Source organism: Eulemur rufifrons, chromosome 14 (assembly GCF_041146395.1).
Source record: "Eulemur rufifrons isolate Redbay chromosome 14, OSU_ERuf_1, whole genome shotgun sequence".
NCBI lineage: Eukaryota > Metazoa > Chordata > Mammalia > Primates > Lemuridae > Eulemur > Eulemur rufifrons.
The window spans coordinates 34,077,582-34,105,243 of record NC_090996.1 but is presented as its reverse complement, the minus strand read 5'-3'; the positions used below and the strand labels follow the sequence as shown (position 1 = coordinate 34,105,243).

Below are 27,662 nucleotides of genomic sequence, written 5' to 3'. Positions count from 1 at the left end.
TGCTCCCCCACGCAGAGCTGCGGGGAAAGCCGCCGGAAGCGACCCGCCCCTTGCCGCATTGGCCATCTGCCCTTTGATTGGTCAGGGTGCACCCGAGGGGGCAGTCCTTCTTTTGTGTTGACCAATCGGACACTTCAACCGAGGACTCATCACGCCCTGGGCAGGGGCGAGATGTAGTTTTCCTTCTTTTCTCCAAGCATTTCCGCTTCCGCTGATGGGGTCTCCCCGGTGAGCTCCGGGCCTGTAGACCCGCTGAAGTGGAGCCTTCGGGTGACCCCTGAGGAAGGTAATGTGTCCGAGAAGAAGGAAAGAAAGAAGACAGGGAGACTCCAGAACTCGAAAGGAATCGGTAACGCAATGTGGGCTCGGCCGGCAGTGCCCTGGAGGCCTAAAATTTGGGCCTGGCCGGGGCGAGGTAAATGAGAGCCCAGGGTCCCGGGCCTAGCCTTGGCCAGAGTAGCCCGCTGTGTCTCGGGCGAATTATGGGGCAGTGGAATGTAAAGGGATGTCTTTTTATGCGTTCATAAAGTTCCGATCCGTATAGGCCTGGTTGCTAGTCTCCCACCCGAAGGATTCTGGAGGCATTGTGCGTTGTACGCCACAGCTGCAGACCAGCTGAGTCATCCGGCTCGGACCTGGGGCCGACCTCAAGCGGGAGTAGAGACATTGGTTTGCCTCACGGGACGTTGTTCACCTCCTAATACCTCACGTTCGACCTGCCCTAGTGCCAAACGTTCCCCATGTTACTGATACTGGGTGCTGGGGTATAGACATTTGGAATTAGAAAATTGAGCTCCTTCCCCAGCCCTGCCACTGATTGGTTGGTAATCTTGACCGATTTACAACTTTGCTTTCCTCAGCTGCATAGAGTTCAGAATGCCTCTCCTGCCTAACTCAGAGGGTAATTGCAAAGATTATAAGATAATATAGGTGAAAGAAATTGTCAATTTACAGAGATGTTTGGGGAAAGGAAAAGATGAGGATGATAGGTCCCTTGACAGAAAAGCCTGAGTAAGTCTGAACATATTTCCTTATTTTAGTGCCAGGCACGTGCCTGTACCTAGAAGATTACTCAGTGAATGGTTGTAGGGTTATTAAAACAATTAATGAGAGTTGACAACTTAGTAGGATTTAGTGGACTATCAGATAGGATAGTTTCAGCTGCTGATAACAGGAAACCCACCAAAACCATGTTCAAAGATAAAGCCTTTACAGTCTGGTTAATTCAGTGGCTCACTGACAATATCAGGGTCCCAACACTTCTATATTTCCCTGCCATCCTTAGCATGTTGGTGAAGTGACAATAGATTCCAGGTAATACATCCAGACATGTATTGTGTCATATAGCCATCCTAAACCAGTCATTAGCAAAAATAAAAGATTATCATGACTTGGCCAGGCATGGTGGCTCGTACCTGTAATCCTTGCACTTTGGGAGGCCAAGGCAGAAGGATCGCATGAGGCCAGGAGTTCAAGACCAGGCTGACCAGGAGCAAGACCCTGTCTCTACAAAAAATAGAAAAATTAGCTGGATGTGGTGGGATGCACCTGTATTCCGAGCTACTTGGGAGGCTGAGGCAGGAGGATTGCTCAAGCCCAGGAGTTTGAGGTTGCAGTGAGCTATAATGGTACCACTGCCCAGGAGACAAAGCAAGACCCTGTCTCAAAAAAAAAAAAAAAAAAAATGGTTAACGTAACTGGCTTTGGCCCATTTTGCTTCATCCCCTGGCACTGGGGGAAGAACCCAGCCTCTTATGATCATCTGCCTGCACAAATCAGGGCTCTGTTGGAAAAGGAAAAAGAGAAGTGGAAATGATGTCAGATAGGAAGCTAGCAGTATCTGCCACAAGTGACATTACTTGACAGCTAGGTAGGTCAGAGCTAGGCCTTGTGGGAATGGGTCATAAACAAGGTACCTGGGGATCCCAGGACCAAGGAGAAAGGTACTTCAAGGACAGGTGGAAGAATGATAAGAAACTTCCCTACAGGCTAGACCCAATCCAAAGCATATATGTTAAAGAAGAGCTAACCAGCCTGGTATATGTAAACCTAAACCAAAGGAATGTTCATCATAGAGTCCTGGTGCTGCTCTTGCAGTCTGTTTCCCTTCTTGCTTTAGGCTTATATTTAATGCTATTCTTATTTAAGGGATGTCTCATTTTGGGCTCAGATTCTCCTGGTCTGGATTTGTGGTTCTTTCACCAAGAATAGAGGATCTCATGGCTCTTCACTTTGAACCTTGTTCTCATTATTACAAAGAAATAAATATAGTTTCCAATGACTAGAAATGGAGCTTGTGTTATTAACACTCAGTGGATTACCGGAGACAGGAAACAAAACCTCTAGACCTTCTAAAAGCTACCAAACTACCAAAACTACCAAAACTAAACAAGTAGACCAAGAAGGAAGAAGCATGAAAGCTTGATCTGGCTAAAAGGAGATGAGATACAAAGTCTAAGATAGACCAGTTGAAAACATAAGACTGAATTATACATCTAACTCAATTTTTAAAAAATCAGAAATACTTGACTATATATTCATTATATGTTCAAGTGATGTATTTTAATCATCAGAACTTAAAAATCCTGCCACCACAACCTTTTGCAAGTGTCTCCATTTCTGCCTTTAACATGATACCAACAGTAGTAATAAATAACTTATTTATAGTAAAACTATTGCTATAGGCAAGCATCTGCTTTCTCTCTGTAAATTATCTCTTTTTTTTTTTTAAAGATGGGGGTCTCTCTCTTGGTCAGGCAGGTCTTGGATTCCTGAGCTCAAACTATCCTCCTGCCTCAGCCTGCCAGAGTGCTAGGATTACAGGCATGAGCCACCGTACCCAGCCCTTAAAAGAGCCCATCAGATTGAGACTTCTGAGACCAGGGGTTTGTTTGAGACTCACTGGCCTAGGAGTTACAGAGATGAGATGGCCAGGAATGAAGTGGTGGCCTTGTCTCTGCCATGCAGCACACAGAAAAGCTGTCCTTGGAGGAAGGAAGCACAGAGCCAGCCTCACGTAGAAAGAGTTCCAGAGAGTGAGTCAGAGCCTTCTGTATCCTGCTGTGAATGATGCCCTCATAGTCAGAAGAAACCTACTTAAATGAAATCCATTTTGGACCTGTCAATTATTAAGTTTTTTTTTTAATTGTTAATACCGAATGATGGAGTTTAGTGAAACAAATGCTTTCACTTTCTTGCTGGGAGGGAAAATGAGTACATTATTTTATTAAGTAAAACAGGATATAAATATTCCAGTCACTCCAACTATAAACAAGTAAACAAGCATTTGGTTTAAGCATCAGTCTCTTGTGAGTTTGAATGGTAAGCCCAGTCTCAGGGTACACTGACAATATTAGTGGAGAACCAGACCCTCCCAACATACTGCCCTGACCCTCTGAGATTGGTCTGTGTGGCCACATGGTTGTCCTCTGCTACTTCTGTCTTGGTTCTAATTGCAGGAAACAGTATCCTCAGTGTTCTATCTTATACACTTACATCATTTTACACCAAAGGAGAATTTCTTTGGAAGCAAAATATTTGGTTCCTGGCTGCAGTGGTTTTCATCCATGCAGATGTTAACAAACCCTTCTAAACCATGAGTCAGAATAATCCACTCTACCTCATGACAGTCTCATGGACCCTTTCAGCTCTTCTGACAGTGCTCCTAGGGTGGTGTCTCAGACAGAACAGATGCTGGGCAACAAGATACAGGGGTTGCCATGAAGTGGCATGTTCATGATTTGTTTCTGGGACCCTGGGAAAAATGTTTTCAGAGATCTGCCTGGAAAGGCTACTTTTGGAAACTCACGGCTTTCCTCCTCTGTAAGTCAGTAAAGTTGTAATCCAAGGGAAGGCATTGTGGCTTTTAATGATGAACCAGTTTGTTTCTTGGCTTTTATCCTTCACGGTGGGCACTCAGGAATGCCACTGGAGAGAGGAGCTTCATTCTGCATGCTGTGATGGCCTTAGGTGGGTGTTTCATCGTGTGTAAAACAAGGACAGCAGAACTGTCTCTCAGGATCATTGGGGAAAGTAAGTGAGAACATTGAGGAAGGATTATAACGAAATGTTTGGCACATGACAGACACTTATCAAATATGCATTCATTCATATTCCATTCTAGAAGTTCCATTGTGCAACAAACACCTCTTTTGAAATACTTATCAGACTGCCTTTTGATGACATCTTAATGGCAGAGAGTGTGTCTCAGTCATCATTTGTACCCAGAGTGAGGAAAGAAGGAAGGAAAAGAATCCAGTATCCAAGCTTGGCCCTAATCTCACTCACACTTGCTTTTTACTTATGAAAATATGATGCTTGTCCATGTAAATAGTGTCTCTGAAAGGATACCAGAAAACAAGAAAGAATGGTACGTGGAGAACTCTGGCACTCGGAGTCAGAGGGAAGGAAACTTACTTTTCACGGTATATCCTTTTGTTTGGCTTTTCTTAAAAGATTTACCATAGGCATGCATTACTTCTAAAAAAAATGTTTAGTGTCAGAAAATCCCCCGAAGTTAAACCAAAACATCATGTTGGACACAACTGTAAAAATCATTATAGAAAGATGAAATATAGGCCGGGCGCGGTGGCTCACGCCTGTAATCCTAGCACTCTGGGAGGCCGAGGCGGGTGGATTGCTCAAGGTCAGGAGTTCGAGACCAGCCTGAGCGAGACCCCGTCTCTACTAAAAATAGAAAGACATTATATGGACAACTAAAAATCTATATAGAAAAAATTAGCCGGGCATAGTGGCGCATGCCTGTAGTCCCAGCTACTCGGGAGGCTGAGGCAGTAGGATCGCTTAAGCCGAGGAGTCTGAGGTTGCTGTGAGCTAAGCTGACGCCACGGCACTCACTCTCGCCTGGGCAACAAAGTGAGACTCTGTCTCAACAAAAAAAAAAAAAAAAAAAAAGAAAGATGAAATATAAATGGCTCAAAAGTTGTTAAGTGAAACTCAGTAAGAAATGCCCATTAAAACAATGAGATCTTTTTCACTTAGATTAATTACAGAAAGGTGAAGGATAATAGCCCATTTGGTGAGGGTGTGGGCCATGGGCCCTGCTGTGGGAGATGTAGAGTCTTATCACTCATAGTATGAGAATAAATTGGTAAAACCTTTCTGGAAGGCAATCTGGGGTTTGTTTCCAAAGTTAAAATGTGATTAATTTAAAATAATTTTAACATTTCCCTAAGGAAATACTTACAGCGTTTTGCAGTTTTTGTGTACAGAGTTGTGAGTTGCAACCTTGTTTCTGACCTGAACCTGATCCCCAGGCCCTGCTCTCCTCCCTTCCCCATCCCAGTCCACCTGCTGACTGCCTTTCCCGAACAGAGCCTTAGGCAGCTGGCGTGGGGAGGGGGGGTATCACCCAGGGTTGGAATAAGAGAGCAGTACTGGGCTTGGTTCCTCTGTGGGCCAGATAAAAGCCTGGGGACCATGTGGGAGTGGCCTGGGGTAAAAATTAAAATGCCTTCATTTCTGGAGCACTTTTGGCCTTGGAGTTTCATGGGCCATAGAGAAGGGCAGAGCCTGCCCAGATAGACGGTCGCTTGCTGCTCTCCCTGGGCCGGAGGAGCCATTACTGCTCTGTCTCGAAGGCTGGCAGAGGGCTGTGCAGCTGAGCAGACTGGAATTGAGGACTTCCCTTCAAGTGCCTCCAAACAGGTGCCACTGCCTGGCAGCTTGGTATATGGCAAGACTCTAGGGACGGTGGCCTTTAGGCATCTCCCTGTTTGGCCCACGTGCAGAGGGTGAAAGGAGTGATTAGTGAGCAGGAGAAAACCAGTAATGTGCCCGAAGAGACCTTGGAGCCACAGGGAGGCTAGACAGAAACTCTCAATTCTGGGTGAAACAACTAGAGGAGATGACAGCTTTACCCTAATTCCACAGCCAGAGGAGATTCAATTATAGCAAAACTTTCTGGAACTGAAAAGCTTTTTTTTTTTTCTTAAATTTATTACAGAAGTCCAGTAGATAAATCGAAGGAAAGAATGGTCATTACAAAGCCTGTTAGATCAAGCGGAAGAAATATCTCAAAACACAGCAAAGAGAAACCAGGAAGGCAAAGACTGGCGGAGCCAATCAGCGATGACCCGACAGGGATTAGGCCGTTCCTGAACCAATCCCTGTGACCAGCAGATGTCCTCCCCCTGCACTTGTTTAGACCAGGGTCACCTGAGCCAAGGGAGGACGGGGTGACCTTAACTGGTTAGACCAATTAGGGAACACTGGAGCAAGGGGCGGAATCGATGCCACCCACACAGTAGGAGAGGGTGGAATGAGTTTTATACCTCGAATATTCCTTGTAGTAACACATGGTACCTGACTGAAGGAATTTCCTGAGGGAAAAAGAGATCTTGTGTGAAATGCTTAACAGAGTGCCTGGCACGTAGCCCTGGGGAAAGAGTGTTTTTAAAGTTTGAATGGATATATAATATATGCCCTCATTTTTGCCAGTTCATCTTATAGTGCTGTACGTAGAACCCCGGAAACAACAGTGTCGTGAGTCTGCCGTCACCTGGGGAGCGCTTCTCAGCTCTGACGTGCCTCCGATTCAGTGAGGATGCTGCTGAATACGGATTCTGAGTTAAATGCAGGTCTGACGCAGTCCGGGTAGGACCTGGGGCTCTGCATTTTCAGCAAGCTACCAGGTGGTGCTGATGCTTCTGGACCACAGACCACACTTTGAGTCACAAGGACTGAGGTGGGGTTTGTACGACTGAGGGGGCTCGCCACTGCATGTCCTAGCCAGTGGAAAGGGGCGAGAGGAGAACAAGCAATTTCCTTTTTTTTTTTTACCCCCATCTATTTTGAAATTTTCAAGCCTCCTGAATATTTGAAAGAATCATGCAGTGAACACCTATGCACCCTTCTCCTAGCTTCACCAATTGTTAATATTTTAGCAATTTTCTGGCATTTTTCTCTTTTTCCTTTTTTTTTTTTTTATTTTTGTTTTTGAGGCAGAGTCCCACTCTGTCGCCCCAGCTAGAGTGCAATGGCATCATCATAGCTCGCTGTATCCTCCAACCTGCAACTCCTGGGTTCAAGCGATCCTTCTGCCTCAGCCTCCCTAGTAGCTGTGACTACAGGCATGCGCCAGTGGGCCCAGCTAGAGATGGGGTCCCATTCTTACTCAGGCTGGTCTCAAACTCCTGACCTCAAGTGATCCTCCCGCCTTGGCCTCCCTTTATGAATTTTAAGGACGTGACATAGATGTTGCCTATGTCACTCTCATTCTTGTCCACTGTAAAAACTTTGGCACATAGCCTGATCCTGCTGCAAGAGAGGCCCAGAAATAAAAGCCTAGCTTGGCAGTGATTGGCCCTGCTATATGGGGTAGGATTCTATCACTATAACTACAAGGTCGGGCTCAGTGGCTCACACCTGTAATCCTAGCACTTTGGGAGGCCACGGTGAGAGGATCACTTGAGGCCAGAAGTTTGAGACCAGCCTGGGCAACATAGCAAGACCCCATCTCCAAAGAAAATGTTTTAAATAAAAATTTTAAAATAATAATAACATACAAAACCATTATTTTAAAAAGGGAGGGGGGAAGGATTGGGACAGTGGATGCATGGCTACTAGGGGACGATACTCTGATGCTTCTGACACTGACTCATTGAATCTTGTTTTCTTTTCTGGTTTTTTTTCTTAGCTCTAATAGGAACTAATAGCCAGATGTTCTCTTCAAACTGGATTCTGGACAGCTTGGAGCTAAATTTACAGCCCACCTCTAGAAAGTATGTAGGACTTCACGTGAATTTTACACACCCACAAAACTCTTTAGTTTTCCACCCTTGTTTTCTCTTTTCTGCATTCATTCTTGCCATACTGTGTGGATCTTTCTAATCAGTCTTCAATCTTTTATTGAAACAAGTTTAATTACCAATAATTTTAATAACAACACTAAATATGATTGTGTGGAGTGCTCAAAATGTTCTGAACAGGTCCAAACACTTTACCATGGCTGCATTGCTTACAGTAGGATATTTGCAGCACTTAAACCTGTAACTACAGAGTTGTGAATGGTATTATATTGATCTCATTTTGTTGAAGTGATTTTCCAGTGATTTTTTTAAATGCTAGAATATGCACCTAAATGTAATTTAACCTCTAAAAGTTTTAAGCAATATTTCTCAATTACAGCATCTTTAAGGAAAAAATACAAATATGAGGCCTTTGTTAGCAAACTTCCTGAACAAGAAAAAGCTTCACTGGACTCAGAACCTCTCCAGGTTAGGGACGGGCTTTCTGGTTTACCTCTGACCGATCGGCCTAGTGCAGAGCCTGGCTCCTACTGCAGTGCTTGCCTGGTATTTATTAAATGAACTATTTTGTAACCAAATGTTGGAAGGAAAGTCATATTGCCAATGAGAGTAAAATTTAAAAATAAAAGGCTGCTGCACCTTTTTGTTCTTCCTCAGGGTGTCTGCTCCTGCACTGGGGGTTCAGGTGAAGTCTGGACACTGACCTGGAGGAGGAGGAGCGTGAAGGTTAGGCGGCAAGGCTGAAGGATTTCCCATTATATACTTTGGTGCCATTTTGACTGCTGTCTGGTTGCTCATCTAACACACTGGGCGACTAGATTACTGGGCCCCTGTCTGAACCCTCTGGTCCTAATTACCACCAAGCACTTTATATCTTTTCTACCTTTTCCTGTGTACATCCCTGTGTTGTAGATATTTTGGTGCCTGCCATAACCCCTCCATTAAATTAGTTAGGGAAAACGGCCTCTCCTCTATCCCCAATAATTATCTATAAATGCTGTTTGTGGAATGCATGACAATTTTAATCCCAGTCCCAATTCCAAGTGAGACCACGAACCCCTCAGCCTCTCCTGGCTTAACAGTGGCTGCAGCTGCAGCTCTTCCGTGTATCCTTCTGGGAGATGCTTCTGAGGGCATGAGGGATTACCCCAGCGATGGGGACGGGTTAGGGCCCTGGGCCCCACCCTCTTCGCAACTCGCATAGCCTGGGGATAGAGAGGTTGAGAGGCCACTGGGGGGCCTGCAATTTTCCACTGATTTTTAAAATTAAGAACTTAGCCAGGCACGGTGATACACACTTACCTATAGTTGCAGCTACTGGGGAGGCTGAGGTGGGATGATTCCTTGAGCATAGGAGTTCGAAGTCCAGCCTGGGTAATGTAGCAAGACCCCCTTTTCCAAAAAAGGAGAAAGGAGAAGCCAGGCTTGGTGGCTCACACCCATAATCCTAGCACTCTGGGAGGCTGAGGTGGGAGGATTGCTTGAGGTCAGGAGTTTAAGACCAGTCTCAGCAGGAGGGAGACCCCTATCTCTACTAAAAACAGAAAAAATTAGCTGGGCATGGTGGCACATGCCTGTAGTCCCAGCTATTCGGGAGGCTGAGGCAGGAGGATCATTTAAGCCTAGGAGTTTGAGGTTGCCGTGAGCTAGGCTGACTCCACAGCACTCTATCCTAGGCTACAGAGTGAGACTCTGTCTGGAAAAGAAAAAGAGAGACAAGAAAAGAAAATAGAGCTGGGCACTGTGACTCATGGCCCATAATCCCAGTACCTTGGGAGGCCAATGCAGGAGGATCTCTTGAGCCCAGGAGTTTGAGACTAGCCTGGACAACATAGCAAGATCCTACCTCTACAAAAAAATTTAAAAATTAGCTAGGCGTGGTTTTGCATGCCTGTAGTCCCAGCTACTTGAGAGGCTGAGGTAGGAGGATCATTGGAACCCAAGAGTTCGAAGCTACAGTGAGCTATGATCTCACCACTGCACTTCAGCCTGGGTGACAGAGTGAGACCCTGTCTCAAAAAAAAAAAAGTAGGGAGGGGGGACTTACAAAAACTGTTATCAAAAGAAATAAAAATGTAGGTTACTTTACATAAAATTCCTCCAGCCACTACAGATGACTATACTACAACAGTAGATTATCCGTTCCTTGTTTTATGTCACTTTGTCTACTCTTGGTTTATTTATACCAGTTACCTTTTAAACTTTTAAAATCGTTAGGTACTTTTTCCTTGTCAAAATGTTGAAAGAATAGGGTTTGTTTTTTTTTTTTTACACTTCTACCTTTTGTAACCAGAAGGAATATGCTTTTAACATTTCTAAAATAGTGCCACTTTATTTAAGGTACAAAACCATTTTAATCTGTGATAAGGTTTATTCTGTTGGATATGAATTAAATCTTTTTGGGGGTTAATCATTTTAGCCTTTGGTTGTACACAGGTTCTTCTTATTCCATCCTTTGGTTACGTGGACCATTGTGGTTATTTGAAAGCAGAGAATAAATTCCTGCTTTAATGTTTTTGCTCAACACGGGTTCCCTCGTAACAAAATTTGAGTGAGAGCTTGCATTATAGAGCACCCTGCAACTTTGAAGGCAACTGACCCTTGCCTATTTTACACGGTGGCAGCCCAAAACTGCATTTCTGCCGAAATCGGACTTTCCTGTCAGCTGGGGACGCCCGGCGCTGTCGCAGGGTGGTGCCAGCTTGGGACTGTGGAGCCGGGAGCGAACTTTGTACAGCTTTATTCAGGCGTCTGCCAAGCGTCGACGCCAGGCCAGGTGCTGGGATGTAAACATCAAGCCCCAAATGTGAGCTAAGGAAGCGTCAGCCGCTAACTAGACGGCCGTGAGTGAGCCTCGAGTGTGCGAGCCGGCGTGGGGCGCTCGGAAGAGCCCAAGGCACCTGGACCCGAGAACCGCGTCACCAGCGTCCACGCGCGTCAGGCTTGGGAGCGCTCCGGGGTCAGGCCGGCCACCTCTCTGCACCTCCACTGACAGTGCCTGTAGGGGACGAGCTCCCCAGGCCGCCTTCGCTCAAGGCCTGCCCGGTCCTAAAATGGCGGCGGCGGCATCAGGGAAGGCGGTGTCACGTGGGGCGGCGGCCAATGGGCTTCCGGGCTGCGCTGCCGCCGGGCCCGGGAGGCGGAAATGCCTCGGGCCGCCGCCTCCGTCCCGGTTGCGGCCCCTGCCGGTTACATAACTCGTTGAGAGCTCCGCGCGGCCCCACTTCCCGGCTCCCTGCGCCCCCAGGATGCGCTGAGCCCCACGACGCCCTCAGCTGCCGCCGGCTCCCTTTCGAGGTGAGGCGAGGGACTGGGGGAGGGTGGCGCGGCCGCGGTTGCCGGGACCGCCGGGGCTCGGGCCTGCGGTGGGGCGCCGAACCGGCCGGGACGGGGGTCACCGAAGGCAGGGGGCAACGAGGGGCGGGCGCAGTGGGGAGGCCGGGCTACCGGGAAACGAGCACGCCCGGGAGGCAGGTCCGGTGCGTCGCCCTGCGCCCCTCGGGCGTCCGGCCCTTTCCGCATCGGCGACGGCGTCGAGAGTTGGCACCAGCAGGCTGGTGGGGGGAGGAGGAGTCGATTCTTTTGCCTGGGGGCCGCTCCTGTGCCAGACCCCAAGACAAGTTGTTGAGAATTTGAAACTAAAGAGCAGTGTGCCGTGGGTACCCGCCGGGATCTCGGTCGAGGTGAAAGGTCCGAGCAGTTTTGCCACCTTGTCTCTGCTGCCGCCTTGCCTGCCCCATAGCTCGGTTATAGTACTTGTTGCACTGATTATAGTTGTTTGCGACTTGTTTGCCCTTCTGTGAACTCCTGAGAGCCAGGGGGCCCTGTCTTGGTCTCCCTCGCGTCTTGTCAGCTGTACCTTTTTTGAATTAAGACAAATCCGTTCCTTATGTTTCTGGTCATTTGCAGACTGGCCATACAGACCCTACACCACCAACTCCGACTACCTTTTCCCAGTTGGACACTTTCCAAGGAGTAGAGGGAATCTGTAGTTTCTGTGGGAAAATTTGAGGGAGGCAGTGGGCTTTCTTTGGACCCCCACCAGCAATTATCTGTGCCCAGTCGGTTATGGAACCCAGGACCTGGGGATTAGGCAGGGAGGTACTCTGCAATAAACGCGGACCTTGGCTGCCTCCTCCATCGATTTTCACTCCGCCAAGTCCTTGCGCCATACATTTTTGTGTCACACTTGTTTGTCCTGAAAGAAGAGGGTAACAGCCCAACAGAGTAGTTCAGCGTGGTGTCTGGAGTGGTAGTTAATTGCTGTGCCAGAACTGGGGGGAACATTACCATTTGCAGATATTTTCCTTTTACCAGAGCACTGAATCCCTAGTTAATGCTTAACTGAGCAATGAAGGTCGTGTGACTCCAAAGGTCATCTATGGAAATACTGCAATCCCTGTAACACTGTAATTCAGAGGTCAGTGTTAGAAGTCTTTTGGGGCTGGGCGCGGTGGCTCACGCCTGTAATCCTAGCACTCTGGGAGGCCGAGGCGGGTGGATCGTTCAAGGTCAGGAGTTCGAGACCAGCCTGAGCAAGAGCGAGACCCCGTCTCTACTAAAAATAGAAAAAAATTATATGGACAACTAAAAATATATATATAGAAAAATTAGCCGGGCATAGTGGCGCATGCCTGTAGTCCCAGCTACTCTGGAGGCTGAGGCAGGAGGATCGCTTGAGCCCAGGAGTTTGAGGTTGCTGTGAGCTAGGCTGATGCCACGGCACTCACTCTAGCCTGGGCAACAAAGTGAGACTCTGTCTCAAAAAAAAAAAAAAAAAGAAGTCTTTTGGTTGTAGTTCTGGCTGGTCAGGCAGAAAGAGGGGGAGTCTTCAATATCATTGAATTAAAAAAGATTGGGAGCAAAAAGAGACAGATACACACACACACACACACACACACACGTGTCAAAGAATTGCTTTAAGCCCCATTAGAGAAGAAGGGGTTAAAGACCAGAGGAAACTCAAGGGTGGCTGCAGTGTAAGTCCCAGTCATCTTTCCCAACTGACAGATCCATTGCAGCAGTGAACATAGGTCTTCATCTGCCCTCTTACAGGATTTTCTACCCATCAGAATTAATGTGCAAATTGGCCCTTGGAGAACGGGGCATGTGTGAAGTCCTCCAGTGGGCTTTGGTTTGCTGGTGTTTCATCTCACTGAGCTTGCAGACACTTCAGGTTTCTGTGAAGATGGTTTGAACCTGTAAATAACAAAGTCAAGGCATGATCTGGTGTCAACATGCCAGAATAAAATGTACAGAGTTTTTTAAATGGTTTTTTAAATGGTCTGTGTATGTCCTATCTTTAGCCTCTCCCAGTTGTAACTTGAAGTGACTTTGTCACCCTGTTTGTTTTAACCACACCCACTTGTAGACAGTGTGGAGAGTATCTTTAGATGTGACTTGTCTGAGTTGCTTAGCAACAGCATGCTTCTGACCAAAATGGAAGAAAATTCCTGGGTGTTAGAAGAGTTGAGAGATAAAAGATACTTACACCTGAAACCAGACCGGAAAGGGTGACGCAGTATCATTGCTGACTGGGTGCCGGTGACCCAGAGATCATCTGTGCCTCCTGTTAGTAGCAATTTGGGTTCTGGCAGCCTAGGGAGTGTTTAGATCAGGTGGATACAGAACTGTTACATTGCAGCCACAGGGAACAGACAGATGTAGAAAGGAGTCTTTAGAACTCTTGAGTTCTGGGCAATGCATGTCTTTGCTGAAATAGCCCAGAGGTCCCACTTACTTGGTGACAACTCTCCCACCTGAATAGAAAGCTGGCTGCTTTTCAGGCATTCCTTCCTTTCTTTCTTTCTTTTCTTTTCTTTTTTTTTTTTTTTTTGAGACAGAGTCTCACTCTGTTGCCCGGGCTAGAGTGCCGTGGCATCAGCCTCGCTCACAGCAACCTCCAACTCCTGACGTCGAGCGATCCTCCCGCCTCGGCCTCCCAGAGTGCTAGGATTACAGGCGTGAGCCACCATGCCCGGCCAGCCAGCTGGCACTCTTTTCTTAAATGGTGTCTCCTGCATGTCTACACCTTATCACCATTATCTCCCTCATCATCTCTTTCCGGAAAGAATCCACAAAGCCCTAGTGGCTTTTATACCTCAGTTCCTCATTTGCAGAAATCGAGGCTGAAGTGTGGCCCCTGGGTGGCCCCTGTGTCAAATCTGGTTCCGCTCATGTCCACATGAAGTGCTTTTAAGTAAAATGCTCATCTGCAAAATGATGCTGGAAGTTCTAGGTCCTTTCTGGCTGAGTTCAAATGCTGAATTTAATTCAGCAAATGGTTGTAAGTGCCTTTGATAACTCCAGGGTCAGGCCTCCTTCCCTACATGTTATTCTTTTAGCATGACCTCTAACGAGCTGGCTGGCAGGACAGTTCAATGTTTATCTGAAACCCAGATAACTTCACTGCTGATTAAAGAGAAACCTACACCTGTGAAAACCACACGAGGATGTAGGAGTGTTAATATTCTGCTGCGAACACTGAGGCATTTGCTCAGTGCTTGTGCCAGTGATGGGACGGGGGCCTGAACAGGGAGCTAGGGCTTTCTGCAGGAAGTGGTTTGAGGTCCTTGTCAACAACTGAACAGTGCTTAATGGAGCCTGAGTGCCCCACTGCAGAGGCCAGCAGAGATGCAACAGTCACCCCAAGGTGCCACAGCTCCGAGCCAAGATGGTGGGGGAGGGGGTCGCAGCAGGTGAGAGTCAGTCCCTGGTCCTATCCAGCCAGCAGCTTGGACTTCCATCTCTGGCTCAGGCAGAACCCAGGGATTGGGAGGGGCCAAACACTCCAAAAAAACCTGGTGAGAACCAGCTATGAGTGTGACAGCTTAGAGATTTTTAAATGTCTCTTAAAATTATATGTTAGAATTATTTTCCATTTTGCCTTAAAATACACTCTCAGCACCAAATTTTAAACCCCATACACTTGGAATAGCATGGAATTTATGCACTGATGCTAGAAATAAATGTTCTAAACACAGATTTAAAGTTGCCACAAAATAAAGAGGAGGTGGTAGTGGAGAGGGACACAGAACAAATGTTTGAGAAAAGCTTTGTTCCTTTACTTGCACAGAGAAACAAAAGAAAGATATTTTGTCATCTTTAATAGACCACATTAAAAAAAATTCTTTGAGTTCTACTTTTTGTGGTATAGTTACTGTTATTAAAAATCAAATGGTGTTTTTCCTTCCTTGTTTACTGTATTCCTGAGATAGGATAAATTTGGGCAGCAAAGTACTGAAATGTGAGCCCATCTTGGAAAAAACTATTAGAAGAAAGCAATTTCATTTTATAAAATAGTAAGTGGGTAATTTTCCCTTAGGTGCCGAAAAGGATTATTTTCTGAAAAATGTTACTGCCACAGTAGTTCCATCATTCCATTGGCATTCTTGGGAGTGGGACTGGATCATTTTCACAATCTTCTTTCTTTTTGGAAGAGGCCTTCTTCGCCGTGGAATTCCGCTAACAAAGCAGACTTCGGACTCTGCTCATCGCTGTGAGCCCGGTGCCTGGAGCAGGGCCTGAATTTCCAATACAGTTTTGATAAATTAATGACTAAAATCATTCTCAGAATGGAATGTAGGAGCTGATAGAACGTTCGACCTAAAGGGAAGCTTGAATCTGGACCTGGGACCGGATACCACCTATTGTGGTTTTTAATTGAGGTCTGATTAACAGGCAGCCAAAGGCAGGAATTAAGTGAGCAGAAGCCGCACGTTGCCACTGCCCCACCCCCTCCCCAGCCGTGCTCTGATCGCCAGTCCTGGAGTTTCACGCAGACTGAACCTTCCGGCGCCACTCGCCTGTGTGTGAAGAGATGCATCTCGAGTTGTCTGTGACCGTCTGTGGGCTCCCGCGTGCATGGTGGGTTTCTAGAGGGAGGCTGTGTGGAAATAGAGTGCTGGGTGTTTGTTTCTTGTCACCCTGTAAATGATTCGCTTTCCTGCTTCGTTGACACTGGCAGATGCCCAGCCTGCTGTGGGGACAGCTGCTCAGCCGCGAGCACCTGCCCATTTGAACAAACCGGCTGTAGTGGTGCCCACTGCTGCCCACGCCGGCACTTTCAGCCCTTGAGCCCATTTCCCTGATGGGCAAGACAGTGGCCTGCATCTTGTCCTTAGTGTGTTTTTGCTTTTCTCCCCCTGCCACCCTAAAGGCCAGAGTGTGGAGTTCACTAGTGTTGGATTTTTCAAGCCAGTAAAAAATGGTGTCTGAAGAATTTCACATCATCAAGGGGCTCCGTGGTCTTTAATTCTTGTGGCATGGACCAGTGTGCGTTAACCTTCGAGGGTGCTTTGCTTGAGGAGAAGCCGGTGGGTGTGCGCAGGGGAAGGACTGGGTGGTGCTTTGTCATAGGAAGAAGGGCACCAGATCTGAGAAAGGGATTGGCTGAGATGTGAGCGGCACAGAGTCTGGGCAGCTGCCACCTCGGGAGAGAGCAGCTGTGGGTGCCAGAGCAGAGGGGCTGAGTCGGGGACGAGTGTTGGGAGCACAGGAGTAAAGCAGGAAGGTGGCAGCAAGTGCTGCGTTGCCAGGAAAGCAGGTGGCAGGGAGGCCTGCCCAAGAGAGGGTGCCCTCAGGTGTGACACCCTGTTGGGGGAGCTTGTGCTGTGCGGAAGAGAAGACTGAAGATGTCAGGGGAGGAGGTGCTGGGCCGAGGAGGAAGGGGCTTGGGGGCTGGAGTGGCCTTTTGGAAGCAGCCATCTCATGTCATCTCTTTCGTGTCCCAGATGAGAAGCACGTGGTGGGAGAGCTGTCCCAGTGACTGAGACCCCTGCAGGGTCTGTGAGCAGGTTGGGGACACCGCCTGCAGAGCACAGGGGGAGGTAGGGCAGGGTGGTGTGAGCTCTGCTCCCTGAGGTGGAGGGTGGACACCAGAGCACCTCTCAAGCCATCAAGAGAACGAGCTGGTTTTTCCCAGTTAAGTGTGGCTTGTGTGGCGACTAGAAGCAGCACTTTTGAGGAAGGCGGAGGCCCTGTGGGCTTGGGGTGTCCAGGCAGAGTCTGTAAAAGAAAAGGATCTTTAGGAATAGGGTCACTTCCAGCTCTCTTACCAGGATGCGAGTGAAGTGCCCTGTGGGCATCGTGGGGGTGCTGGGAAAGCCCCCTGGAAACGAACACACTCCATCCCGTGTCCCCCAGATTCTGAATTCCCCAGCACTTGGCAATGGCAGGGGGACAGCAAATGCACCTGTAGCTGTTGGGGTTGTCTCAGCGGCCATCCCTCCAGTTTCATCCCGTGTCCCCTGTGGGCTGGGCACGTGGGTGCACTGGGCAGTGTTGCTGGGAGGGAGTGCCCAGCCAGGCTCTGCCAGTCCGGACACCGGCCCCTTCCAGCCACCACGAGTCCTCAGGGAAAGTGGCCCTCAGTGCAGTGGCCACAGAGGTCATTGCAGCACAAAAGGAAGGTGAGGTTGGGGGAAGGAGGGAAGGGAGGGGTGTGTGGTGAGGTAAGAGCGACCCCTTCGTTTGGGCCGTGGCGGATCTGGTGCCTTCCCTCTGACAGCGGCTTCTCACTCACATCCTACAGGCAGAGGACTGGGGATGCAGGCCCAGGACACCCAGGGAAGGATTCTCACCACAGGTGCCAATCTTTGAAGCTTCGTGTTCTAACTTAAAAATTCAAGTGAACTTTGCACTCTCCTGTACAATGTGTGGCCCCGCTTGTTGTAATAAAGTTGTGTCCTGGGCCTTTTTAGGAAAATATACCAAAAGGTGGCCTGGGGACTACCCCAGCACGGCCAGGGTACCCTCCATTTGGAGGACTTGGGTCAGAGAGCGCCTGCCCCTCGGGGCATCCGCTGGCTTTGCCCATGGATCCCTGTCTTAGAATTCTCGTCCCTGTGTCCTACAGGTGGCTTGTGATGGCTACTTAGTGGAAAGTTCCAGATGGGCATGTGAGGGGTCCCAGCCAGCACCAGGGCTTTGTTCACACAAGTGGCACATGAAGCTGTCCAGCGGAGAGCCAGGACTCGGCCACTCTGAGCCCTTAGTCACTCCATCCTTCTGTGCCTCAGTTTCCTCACCTGGGGCAGCAGCACGTCTCGGGTGTGGCTGCGCATTGTGGCCCGACGGGGAGCCTCCATCAGATGGTGGAAGGCAGTGTCATCACTGGCTCCTCCGTGCACCGGGGCTGCTGTTGGGCCTGGAAAGTTCTTTGACCAAGTCCCATGTCCCATGTCAGGGATGGGTTCAGAGGCGGGCACAGTTGGAACATTCTTTGCCATCTGAGGGGGCTTTGGCCCTGCCATTTCTTGAGGCCCACACACTCCAGGGGTGACTCATACAGGTGGTTTTGCATTGGAACCAGCTGTCACCACCTCCGAGGGGCTGGGAAGTGGGTGTCCTTGTGCCACGGTACCTGGTGCTGCCAATGGAAAGGCCCAGGCCTCTCCCTGGCAGACGGCACAGGCACCCCGTCCAAGCCCACTGCCAGGCCCAGCTTGGTGGCACCTCCAGAGCAGACCATGTGTGCCTCAGCCTGTCACATGGAGGTGCTTGGGGTTGGCTTGCTGTTCTCAGGGGCGCAGAGCTCCTGTCCAAGCAGCTGGGGGACAGCAGCAATCCTCGCGGATGTTCAGGCCTCAGACCCCAGAGATGAAACTGCTCAGGGCGTCGGGGCTCGGAGGCCCTACTTTCTCGAGAATTCTCCTCCCACAGCTGGGCCCAGGGTGGCCCTCTGCAGCCAGCCCCTTCCCTCTCCCCTAGGCCTGCTGTGACCCTAGGCACGGATGTGGGGCGGGGGCGGGATGAGGAGAGCTGTGGGCAGAGAGCATCGACCTCAGGTGGGGCTCAGGCTGCCTGCTCTGCCTTCGAGTCACCTGTGCCACTGGATTAGCACAAACCCCAGCTCCAGAGGGAAGCAGGCGGGCCACAGCGCGATGGCACATGTGGGTCCAGATGCTCCCTCCCCTGTGCCACCTGCCTCTTTTCTGCCATCTGTTAGTTGGGCAGGGACAGATCAGGCCCTGCCATGTGCTGCGTCTTTCCCTTAGTTAAATGAGACATGTGTGCTTCTATTTTCAAATCGAGGCGGCTAAAGAACCGGCCCTTGGAAACACCGAAGTACTTTTAGTAGAGATGCGCGAATCCACAGTCATGTGTCTCAGATCCTGGGGTTTTTCTTGAAAGTTGACTGGAAGCAAATGCTGTCCCTTTGGTCAAGAGCCTCGTCCCAAGGATACTAGGAGGGAAATATGTAATCCGAGGACATAAGAGATGTGAATTTATTATAGACCTTTCTGTTTGCTTTCAAGCCACAGTATGGAGATTTTTTGAATCAACTCTACTGAAGCTCAGTATACATACATACCCTAGAATGCAGCCACTGTAAGCGTACGGTGCAGTGAGTTTTGATGCACACATGCATGTGTGTGTAAGTAACCACCTCTACCACATTCAGGATACGAGACATTTTTGTCCCCTCAGGAAGTAACTCCCCCATCCCCAGCCTCCAGTCAGTCCCCTGCAGAGGCCGTGCTACCTCTGCTTCCTGTGCCCCAGCGGCCCCCAGCTCTCAGGAGGGTCCACTGATGGCCCCCCAGGCCCTGGCCCTGCCACTGGTCTGGCCGGTCACCTGCGCTCATCCTGCGCACTCCTGTGAGGGCTGAGGGGTGGCGTCTTGTTCAGAGCGAGCCAGTCCCTTGGGAGCTCAGAAAGCAGCTCAGAGCTGATGGACGTCTCAGTGCTGCCAGGGCTGTGGGTTCTCACAGCAGGGAGAAGGCAGCCGTGTGCGGTGGCCCAGTCTCAGAAAAGGCTGAAGTGAGGAACTGGCCTCTGCCTCAGCCTGGGGTGGTGTGGGATGGTTGACTGCCCAGAGCGAGGTTGGGATAAGGGTTTGCCAGTTTGCTTGGCCCTGAGGAGAAAGGGGAGGGAGCCTGCCCTTAGCCGCCTCCTGCGAACACAATGCCCTGTCCCCACACTGCACCCCCAGCATCCTGTTGCTCTCTGATCAAGACCCCAGTGGGGTTTGTGGGCTGGCTAGCTTGGTCCCAAGTGGTATCTACCTCCGAACGTGACAAGTCCTCTCGCCAGAGACACGCTCCCAGCGATGAGATGCCCAGTGGCCCGAGTGGTGGCCACAGTACAGGAAACCGCTTTCCAGAGCTCTGGTGCGGGACCACACAGGCCTTCCATGCAGTCACCTGGGGAACCCGCGCCTGTGTCCATCCGCAGCCCCCGCCTGTCTGGGTTAGAAGTTTGCCTGGCTGTTTTAATGAGGCCCCTTGTCCAACATCAACGCCGTGTCCCCATCACGCAGATGCAGCTAGTAACAGCATTTTGCCACTTCTGCTCCAGCTAAATTAAACTAAATTTGGGAACATTCTGTCATTTTGCCCCTGCGGATCCAGTGTGCGTCTCTTAGCAGAAAACGTGGACGTTTTTGTACATAACCACAGTGCCATTCTCATACCTAACAAGATTAACACCTTCGTGTGTCACTTTAGTTTTGTTTCTTAGTGTGTGTTGCCAGATGACTATTTTTAAAAAAGTGTCTGAGGTAAACAGCGCCTGGATTCAGAGCCCAGGGAGCTGAGGAGTGAGGGGTGAAGTCTAGAAAGCCGCTTTCTGAAGATGAGCTTGAACTAGTTGGCACCCCTGGCCTCGAGCCAGGAGCTGAGAAGACGCAAGTTCGGACTCAGAGCAAAGCTGCCCAGATGTCATCGTTGGCCCTGTTGTGGGTCAAGGTGACATCCCTAGAAGTGGCTGGACGGGGCTGGTGTTGGCTGTGGGTGCCAGTGGCCAGTGTTAATGGGCACTTCCTCTTTGCCAGACACTGTCCTGACACCTCGACATCAGCCTGTTCTAGCTCAGAACCACCTTGTGAGGGGTTGGCCGCCCCCATTTACAGAGGAGGCTGGAGGGCTATGTGAGCCGAGGCCAGGCTCAGGGTCCAGATCCTTCCCCGTTTTCGGGGGAAGGAGGGTCACCTGTGTGGTGGGAGTCATGCAGAAACCTCGAGGAGGCAGCACTTTGCACAGCTTGGGGCACTTTCCACCTGTGGCAGCTGGAGGTCACAGGGGCTTGGCTTGTCACTCGGGCAAAGCCGTGACTGCTAGATCACGAGATGGAAAGATAAGGCCTTTCCTTGGCAGTCAGTGAGTCCCGAGGAGCAGAAGGCTCTCGTGCCTTGCACCTGCTCCCCAGCAACGTCCACCTGGTGGGTAACAGCCTCTCACGATTCTTGCTTGACTTGGTTATTTCCATTGGTGGTTCCAAGGTGGTGACTCTCATTCTGTCATTATTTTCACTTTTAATTAGCTGTCATTCTTCTGTAAAAAAGGAACTTTTTCTCAACCTTTGGGGATGAACAGAAACAATTCCTCCTAAAAAGGCTAGGTAAATATGTGATTGTTTGTGTTTCTTTTTTTTTTTTTGAAACAGAGTCTCGCTCTGGTGCCCGGGCTAGAGTGCCGTGGCGTCAGCCTAGTTCACAGCAACCTCAAACTCCTGGGCTCAAGCGATCCTCCTGCCTCAGCTTCCTGGGCAGCTGGGACTACAGGCACTCGCCACCATGCCTAGCTAATTTTTTCTAATTTTTTTTTTTTTTTTTTTTTTAGTTTGGCTAATTTCTTTCTATTTTTAGTAGAGATGGGGTCTCGCTCTTGCTCAGGCTGGTCTTGAACTCCTGAGCTCAAGCAGTCCTCCCGCCTCAGCCTCCCAGAGTGCTAGGATTACAGGCGTGAGCCACCGAGCCTGGCCTGATTGTTTCTTTTTGATTACCAGTTTCCAACTTTAAAAAGGCTCTGTTTTCCCCTTCATCAGAGCCAACACTTGACCAGCCTGCCTTCCTCCCTCCCTCCCTCCCTTCTTTCCTTTCCTTGCCCGCCCGCCCTCCCTCCCTCCCTCCTTCCTTCCTTCCTTCTTTCCTGTCTTCCCTCCCTCTCTTTCTCCCTCCCAACCCAGACTGAATACACTCTCCTGATTTAAGAGTCCTTGGCAATGCATGGCCCCTGATTTGAACTTTGGTGTCTCTTCAAAGTCTCACCCATGAGTCTTCACCTGCTGGGTAGGGGAGGAGAAATCGGGCGTGACCCACCCCCCACAGGCACACCCTCTGGTGATAAAGCCAATACCTCTTCCCCTGCAAATGCAGCCATTCGCTGGTGCCAGCCACCAGGCTACTCCACGGAGAACGAGGTGTGGGGGCTGCAGTGCCCACCACCTTCTTTGGCAGCCACCAGGCCCAGGGGTGGGAGGGTCACGCTGGCTGGGGCCTTGTGCTTTCTAAAGCGGAGGAACTTCTGTCCTGTGCTGTGAGACCAGCCACGGGGGCGCCGGGGCAGCCAGATGGGAAAGAGGGGAGAGATGGTTGGGCGGCAGGGCTTCCCTTAGCTGGGCTGAGTAGTGAGGGGCCTGGGTACCCGTCCTGCCCCCACCCCACCCCCCGAGCCTCGGTCTCCTCATCTGCAGAGTGGGGCAGAAGCCTCCGCACAGTGACAGGAGGCACACCCCCCCCCCACCTCTCCGGAGGACACGCTCTGCTCTCCTGTCTTGCCTGCCTCACAAGGTGAGTGTGAGGTGACACTTCCCTGTCCCTGCAGGTGTGAATGACAGAGGTGGTGCCGTCCAGCGCCCTCAGCGAGGTCAGCCTGCGCCTCCTCTGCCACGATGACATAGACACCGTGAAGCACCTGTGCGGCGACTGGTTTCCCATTGAGTAAGTGGAGCGGCACCCGTGTTCCCGCCGCAGACCGCAGGGCCGGGGGCGACGCACCATCGGCAGGTGCTGACACTGGGAGGGGCCACGCTGCAAAGGCAAGGACAGGCGTAGAAGAGCCTGAGTGGGGGGTCCAGAGTCAGCCGGCACGTTTTTGACCCCAGGCCCCTGCTCCTGTCTGCTCCTGGCTCTTTCTGCGTCACTGTGTCCCCATGTGAGAGCTCCCCAGAGGGCTCTGCTGAGAAACTTCAGTGCCAAAGATGTTCAGTGCCATGCTATTTATAACTCAGAAAACTGCATTATACGGAGGCCCTGCCCTGCAAAAACAGAAACAGAAAAAAAAAGAAAAGAAAGATCCTGCCAACCACCAGTATTTCCAGGAGCATTTCCTCAGACTTGCTGTTTGTGTGCTGTTGGCAGGAAGGCTGGGGGCGGGCACTTCTTCTAGGTAGAAGTGTGAACCATCACAGCCTGCTGGGGACGGGCACCGGCAGGGGCTGTATAAGTTAAAAAACTTCTTCAGCCCAGCAACACAACAGCGCCAGTAAGTTCATAAATAAGGCCCTGCTGGGTGTAGCCCCCCTGGGCCAAAGACTCCTGTGCCTCCTGAGATGCCCCCAGCCGGCCTCTCCTCGTGTGCGTAAGGCCTTGAGTTCCCGAGACAGTGGAGTGAACTGTCATCGTGCTGGACCGTGAGGTGGCAAAACAAAACCCACACACCTGTCAAACCCCAAGTGCTGCTGCCTCCTGCCCGTCTCTCTGGGGCTGTGGCTGGGTTTGCCTGTCGGGGACTGTGTCCTAGGCCCTGGCACCAGGTGTCTCTCCCCTGCTCCCCTCTGGGGGTCTTGGCCTTATTCTTGGTGGGCAGCCCTGGCCACACATTGCCCCTGAGGGCGGGTCCCTCCCCATCCAGCCTCTCAGCTGTGAACCTGGCTCCTTCTCACCACTCCCTAGTCTTCAGCATCAAAAAGTCTCACGGAATTCCCATGGCAACACATCCCAGCATCTGTGGGCTACCAAGCGCCCTTACCTCAGCTGGCTGAGAATAGACCACGTTCCACTGACCCCGTGTGAATTGCTCTCATGGAGTCAAGTTCATTGGAGTTTTTTCCGCCCGCCTCTCATATTTTATGTCTGGTAAAATTATTTTTCCCATCAGAAGTTCCCAGTCCTGTCTGGACATATCACTGCTTTACGAAGAAGCTGTGACGGGTAGAGAGGAAGCGATGGACGGACTCCTTACCAGCCCCAGGGCAGGGGACAGAAGCAGCCTGGAGCTCCCCATGGTTCTGATGTCCGAAAGCACAGTGTTAGTTGGACATGACCTTTGTCAGTTTCACCTGAGTGTGTTCTCTCTCTCAGATACCCAGACTCATGGTATCGTGATATCACATCCAACAAGAAGTTCTTTTCCCTTGCCGCAACCTACAGAGGCGCCATCGTGGGAATGATAGTAGCTGAAATTAAAAACAGGACCAAGATACATAAAGAGGTACGTGTGTGTGGCTGTCGCTGGGCAGGGCTGAGGGGGCTTACGATGGAGTCGCGCTGCCTGCGTCGGCCTTTTATCTGAGGAGCGCGTGACCCGGGCAGTCCGGAGCGGCGAGTGAGACTCATCCCCAGCTGGTCCCTTTCTGTGTGTCAGTGATGTCATAACACTCATGCCTTTATTCACACGCTAAGGAACAAGACTCAGTCATTCCGAAACAGGGATGAGCATAGATGACACATTGAGAATCCGCACCGTTGTAATGTGATACGAAAATATCCGTGATTTGTATTGGTGGCAGTGTCTCAGGAACTGCTAATACTGCTTTGGTTCGTGGAAGGGAATGCTAGGTTTCATTCAGAGGTTTGGGAACCTCCATAGGGAGGTGGGGGTGACACTGCATTGTCTCCTGGTTCCCACTCGTGTCCCTCCACTGTAGTGGCCGAGGAGTCGGCCCGTAGACCGCCGGGGCTGTGCTCTGCAGTGAGGCCGTGTGCCTTGAGCGTTAATCTGACTTCATCTCTCACTTTGCCTCTAGGATGGAGACATTCTAGCCTCCAGCTTCTCCGTTGACACCCAAGTTGCGTACATTCTGAGTCTGGGAGTGGTGAAGGAATTCAGGAAGCACGGCATAGGTAAGGGGTGGCGGAGCTCGGGGTTTGGCACACACCCCCACCCACCCAGCCCGGCCACTGCCCTCGTCCTGACAGCTCTGGCCCATGAATGTCCCTCAGTCTCTTCCTTCATCCCCACCCCCGTCTTGGGTCAGACCTTTGCCCTCCCTCCGCGGCCCCTGCGTCTGCTCACCTTCAGCCATCCTCTTGCTGCGTGTGCCAGGCCTGTCTGCCCCGACCAGAGCAGCAGCAGCTCCCAGGACGCACTCCTGAGGGAGTGGGCCCTCACCCCTCCTGCCACCTTGCGCGCAGCTCGTGTCTGTCGGCTGGCGTTCTTGGTTCAGAGCAGAAAATGTGAACATAGATTAAGAAGCAGTACTCGCCACCAGTTAGTGCCCTTGTCATCAAATTCCTGTCCCCCTCAGCCACACAGCCAGTGAGTGACAGAGTCTTGGTTTTTAATCCAGGCCTGTCTATTCCATGTTCTCCTGGGCTCTTTACCCTTTGTGTTGTATGGATGGGAGTTCACTGAGGGTCCCACCGGCAGGAGGGCTGCGGCCAACACACTCCACCTGGCGGTGAGATTCTCGAGGCTTTGCCGCGGGTAGTGGCAGGATGCTGCTTTCTGACGCAGAGGGCAGGACCCTCAGGAGACTCCTGGAAAGATCCCGTTCTTACCCACATCGTCCTTCCTTTCTCCTGCCTGGCCTTCGTAACCTTCGCCTCTTCTCCCCAAGGTTCCCTCTTACTTGAAAGTTTAAAGGATCACATATCAACCACCGCCCAGGACCACTGCAAAGCCATTTACCTGCATGTCCTCACCACCAACAATACAGCAATAAACTTCTACGAGAACAGAGACTTTAAACAGCATCACTACCTCCCCTATTACTATTCCATCCGAGGGGTCCTCAAAGATGGCTTCACCTACGTCCTCTACATCAATGGCGGCCACCCTCCCTGGACGATCTTATATCCTTTCCTTCTCGGGGTGGGGGACTGTGGCTTCCCAGCTGTACGGGGGGCAGAGCCAGTGAGCTAGTTGGACCTGTGGTCATATTCAGATGATGCTGAGGTGGCCAAACGTGTGGATGCTCCTTTCCCCGAGCAGGCCGTGTTGTGGGTGAACCTGGTTTTACACACGCGGAGAGCAGGTGCTCTTTGGCACCCAGCGCTCCCCAGGCCTCAGGTTGGCACGAGGCCTTCTCTTGTCCCAAGATCCGCCATCCATCCATCTGTTCATTCAGCGAATGCTCACGGAGAGCCTCCTGTCCTAGCGTGCTAGAGCTCAGCAGTGTGCAGAACAGACAAAGTCCCTGCCCTCGCGGAGCCTCCCTGCCAGCAGAGGGGAAGATAGATGAGTGAGGTGAAAGAGTTTTTAGTGGTTTTGAACAATCGGGCTCTAACCTTCCTTTTTGGTGTGTGACCAAAGGGGTGCCCTCATCTGTTCTCTCCTCCGTAACTCCTACCCGACAGGTAGGAGGGAGACCGGGAGACTTCATAGTAGTCACAGAGTATGGCCCAAAAAAAATGCTGTCATGTGTATGTTTTCAAATGAATGAATTTAGGATTTATTCATTTCGTAGGGAAATAAACAGGAAAGAGAGAGGCGACCCCGAACCTCATAAGCCTCCTAGCTCACATACAGGCAGGCCTCCATGGGCGTCCGGGGGTCAGCACTGTTGACCCTTGTTGTGGGGACACGGCTCTGTCCCTTCTGCTGCCCTGAGGGTTGAGAGTCTGGGAAAAGCCAGAAATACTTGCTCCTCTGCCAGGCCCCTCCCTCGCCCCCTGTCCATCCTTTAGCACTAGAGTCTGCCTGCCTGAGGCCTCCCCAGGGGGCCCTCCTGTTCCCAGGCCGCACCCTTGATGATTTTGTGCAGTGGAGGCCCCTCTGCCTCATTAGCCTCGCCAGTATTCTGCCGGGCTTAGCGGGCTCTCGGCCCCCCTCGGCGGCCTGCCCTCTGCAGAGTCCTGTGCCCCAGCCAACAGTGTGCTCCGAGAGCACAGGCAGGTGAGGGCTTGCGAGAGTCTTCCTTAACGGAGCCGCACGGACTATATCCAGCACCTGGGCTCTGCACTGGCCAGCCTGAGCCCCTGCTCCATCCCGCACAGGGTCTACCGCCAGGCCCACAGCCTGCTCTGCAGCTTCCTGCCATGGTCGGGCATCTCCACCAAGGGTGGCATCGAGTACAGCCGGACCATGTGATGCCAGCCGGGCACCCTCCACCAGGCCCCATCCCTCAGCACCCTGCAGAGCCCACCGTCCTATCCATTTGACTCCTGCTGTCCTCCGCAGAGGAGCTGGCAGCCACCTGCCGGGCCCATTGGTCTGCCCCAGCTGCAGGCCCGGTGCTACGCGGGCTCGGGAGCAAAGCGTTGTGGGCTCGCCCAAGGCGCGCCCCGTCTCCGACAGGTACGACAGGTACACAGCACAGACGCAGAGCATGGGAGCCTGGCACTTCCGACCACAGAAACAAAGCCCTAGACAGGCGCCTCCCAAGCAGGTGGGTTGGAAAGCTGGGGTAGTTTCTGACCAAGTCAGAAACTTCACGAAGGAAAGCAGGTGGCCAGAGACACCTTGAGCCTATGGCCAGAAAGCTTTTCACTTTCGGAACTGCTGTTTTTTGTTAAAATACCACAAATCTCATGGTTCAGAAATTGAAGGTACAAGAAGATCGAGCCCCTCCTATCTCTGTCCCCCAGTTGCTCAGGTTCCCATTGTGAGAGGTGCCCAATGCACCTGTGTCTTGGGTGTGCTTCCAGATTCTACCTAGACGTGGCTCTAACACCCAGCACCGCCGTCTCCTCTCCACGCGGCTTTCTCAAACGGAAGCTCCGTGTCAGCTTCCTTCCCTTGGTGGTCAGCTTGTGTGTGAGGGCTCTGCTCAGACACAGCCACTTCTGGTCACCGCGAGTGCCCCGGGGAGCAGGTCTCTCTCAGGCCTCAGAACATCAGAGCTGGACAGGGTCAGGGGGACTCCAGAGCCCACCTTCTTGTGTATCAGCACGGCCCAGATGATTTGGTGACTTGGCCAAGCTCACACAGCGGGCGCCATGGCCACCTGGGCTGCACCCTGAGTTTGGCACCATCAGTGCCTTTATTTGTGCTGGGACTGAGGGGAGCC

At 51.1% G+C, this 27,662-nt stretch overlaps 1 protein-coding gene across 2 annotated transcripts; it reads left to right on the top strand.

Moving 5' to 3' along the window:
- Positions 1 to 202: 202 nt before the first annotated feature.
- NAA60 (N-alpha-acetyltransferase 60, NatF catalytic subunit) lies at positions 203 to 26,958 on the top strand. Of its 2 annotated transcripts, XM_069487019.1 has the most exons (7): positions 203 to 359; positions 2,968 to 3,035; positions 22,316 to 22,431; positions 23,794 to 23,923; positions 24,459 to 24,555; positions 25,272 to 25,506; positions 26,587 to 26,941. In XM_069487019.1, the coding sequence occupies exons 3-7, from the start codon at positions 22,322 to 22,324 to the stop codon at positions 26,741 to 26,743; spliced, it is 729 nt and encodes a 242-aa protein (XP_069343120.1). In that variant the 5' UTR covers positions 203 to 359; positions 2,968 to 3,035; positions 22,316 to 22,321; the 3' UTR covers positions 26,744 to 26,941. The 2 variants fall into 2 exon arrangements, with proteins under 2 accessions (XP_069343120.1, XP_069343119.1); XM_069487018.1 differs by lacking the exons at positions 203 to 359; positions 2,968 to 3,035 and adding an exon at positions 10,888 to 11,066 and having other exon boundaries at positions 26,587 to 26,958.
- The last annotated feature ends 704 nt before the right edge of the window (positions 26,959 to 27,662 follow it).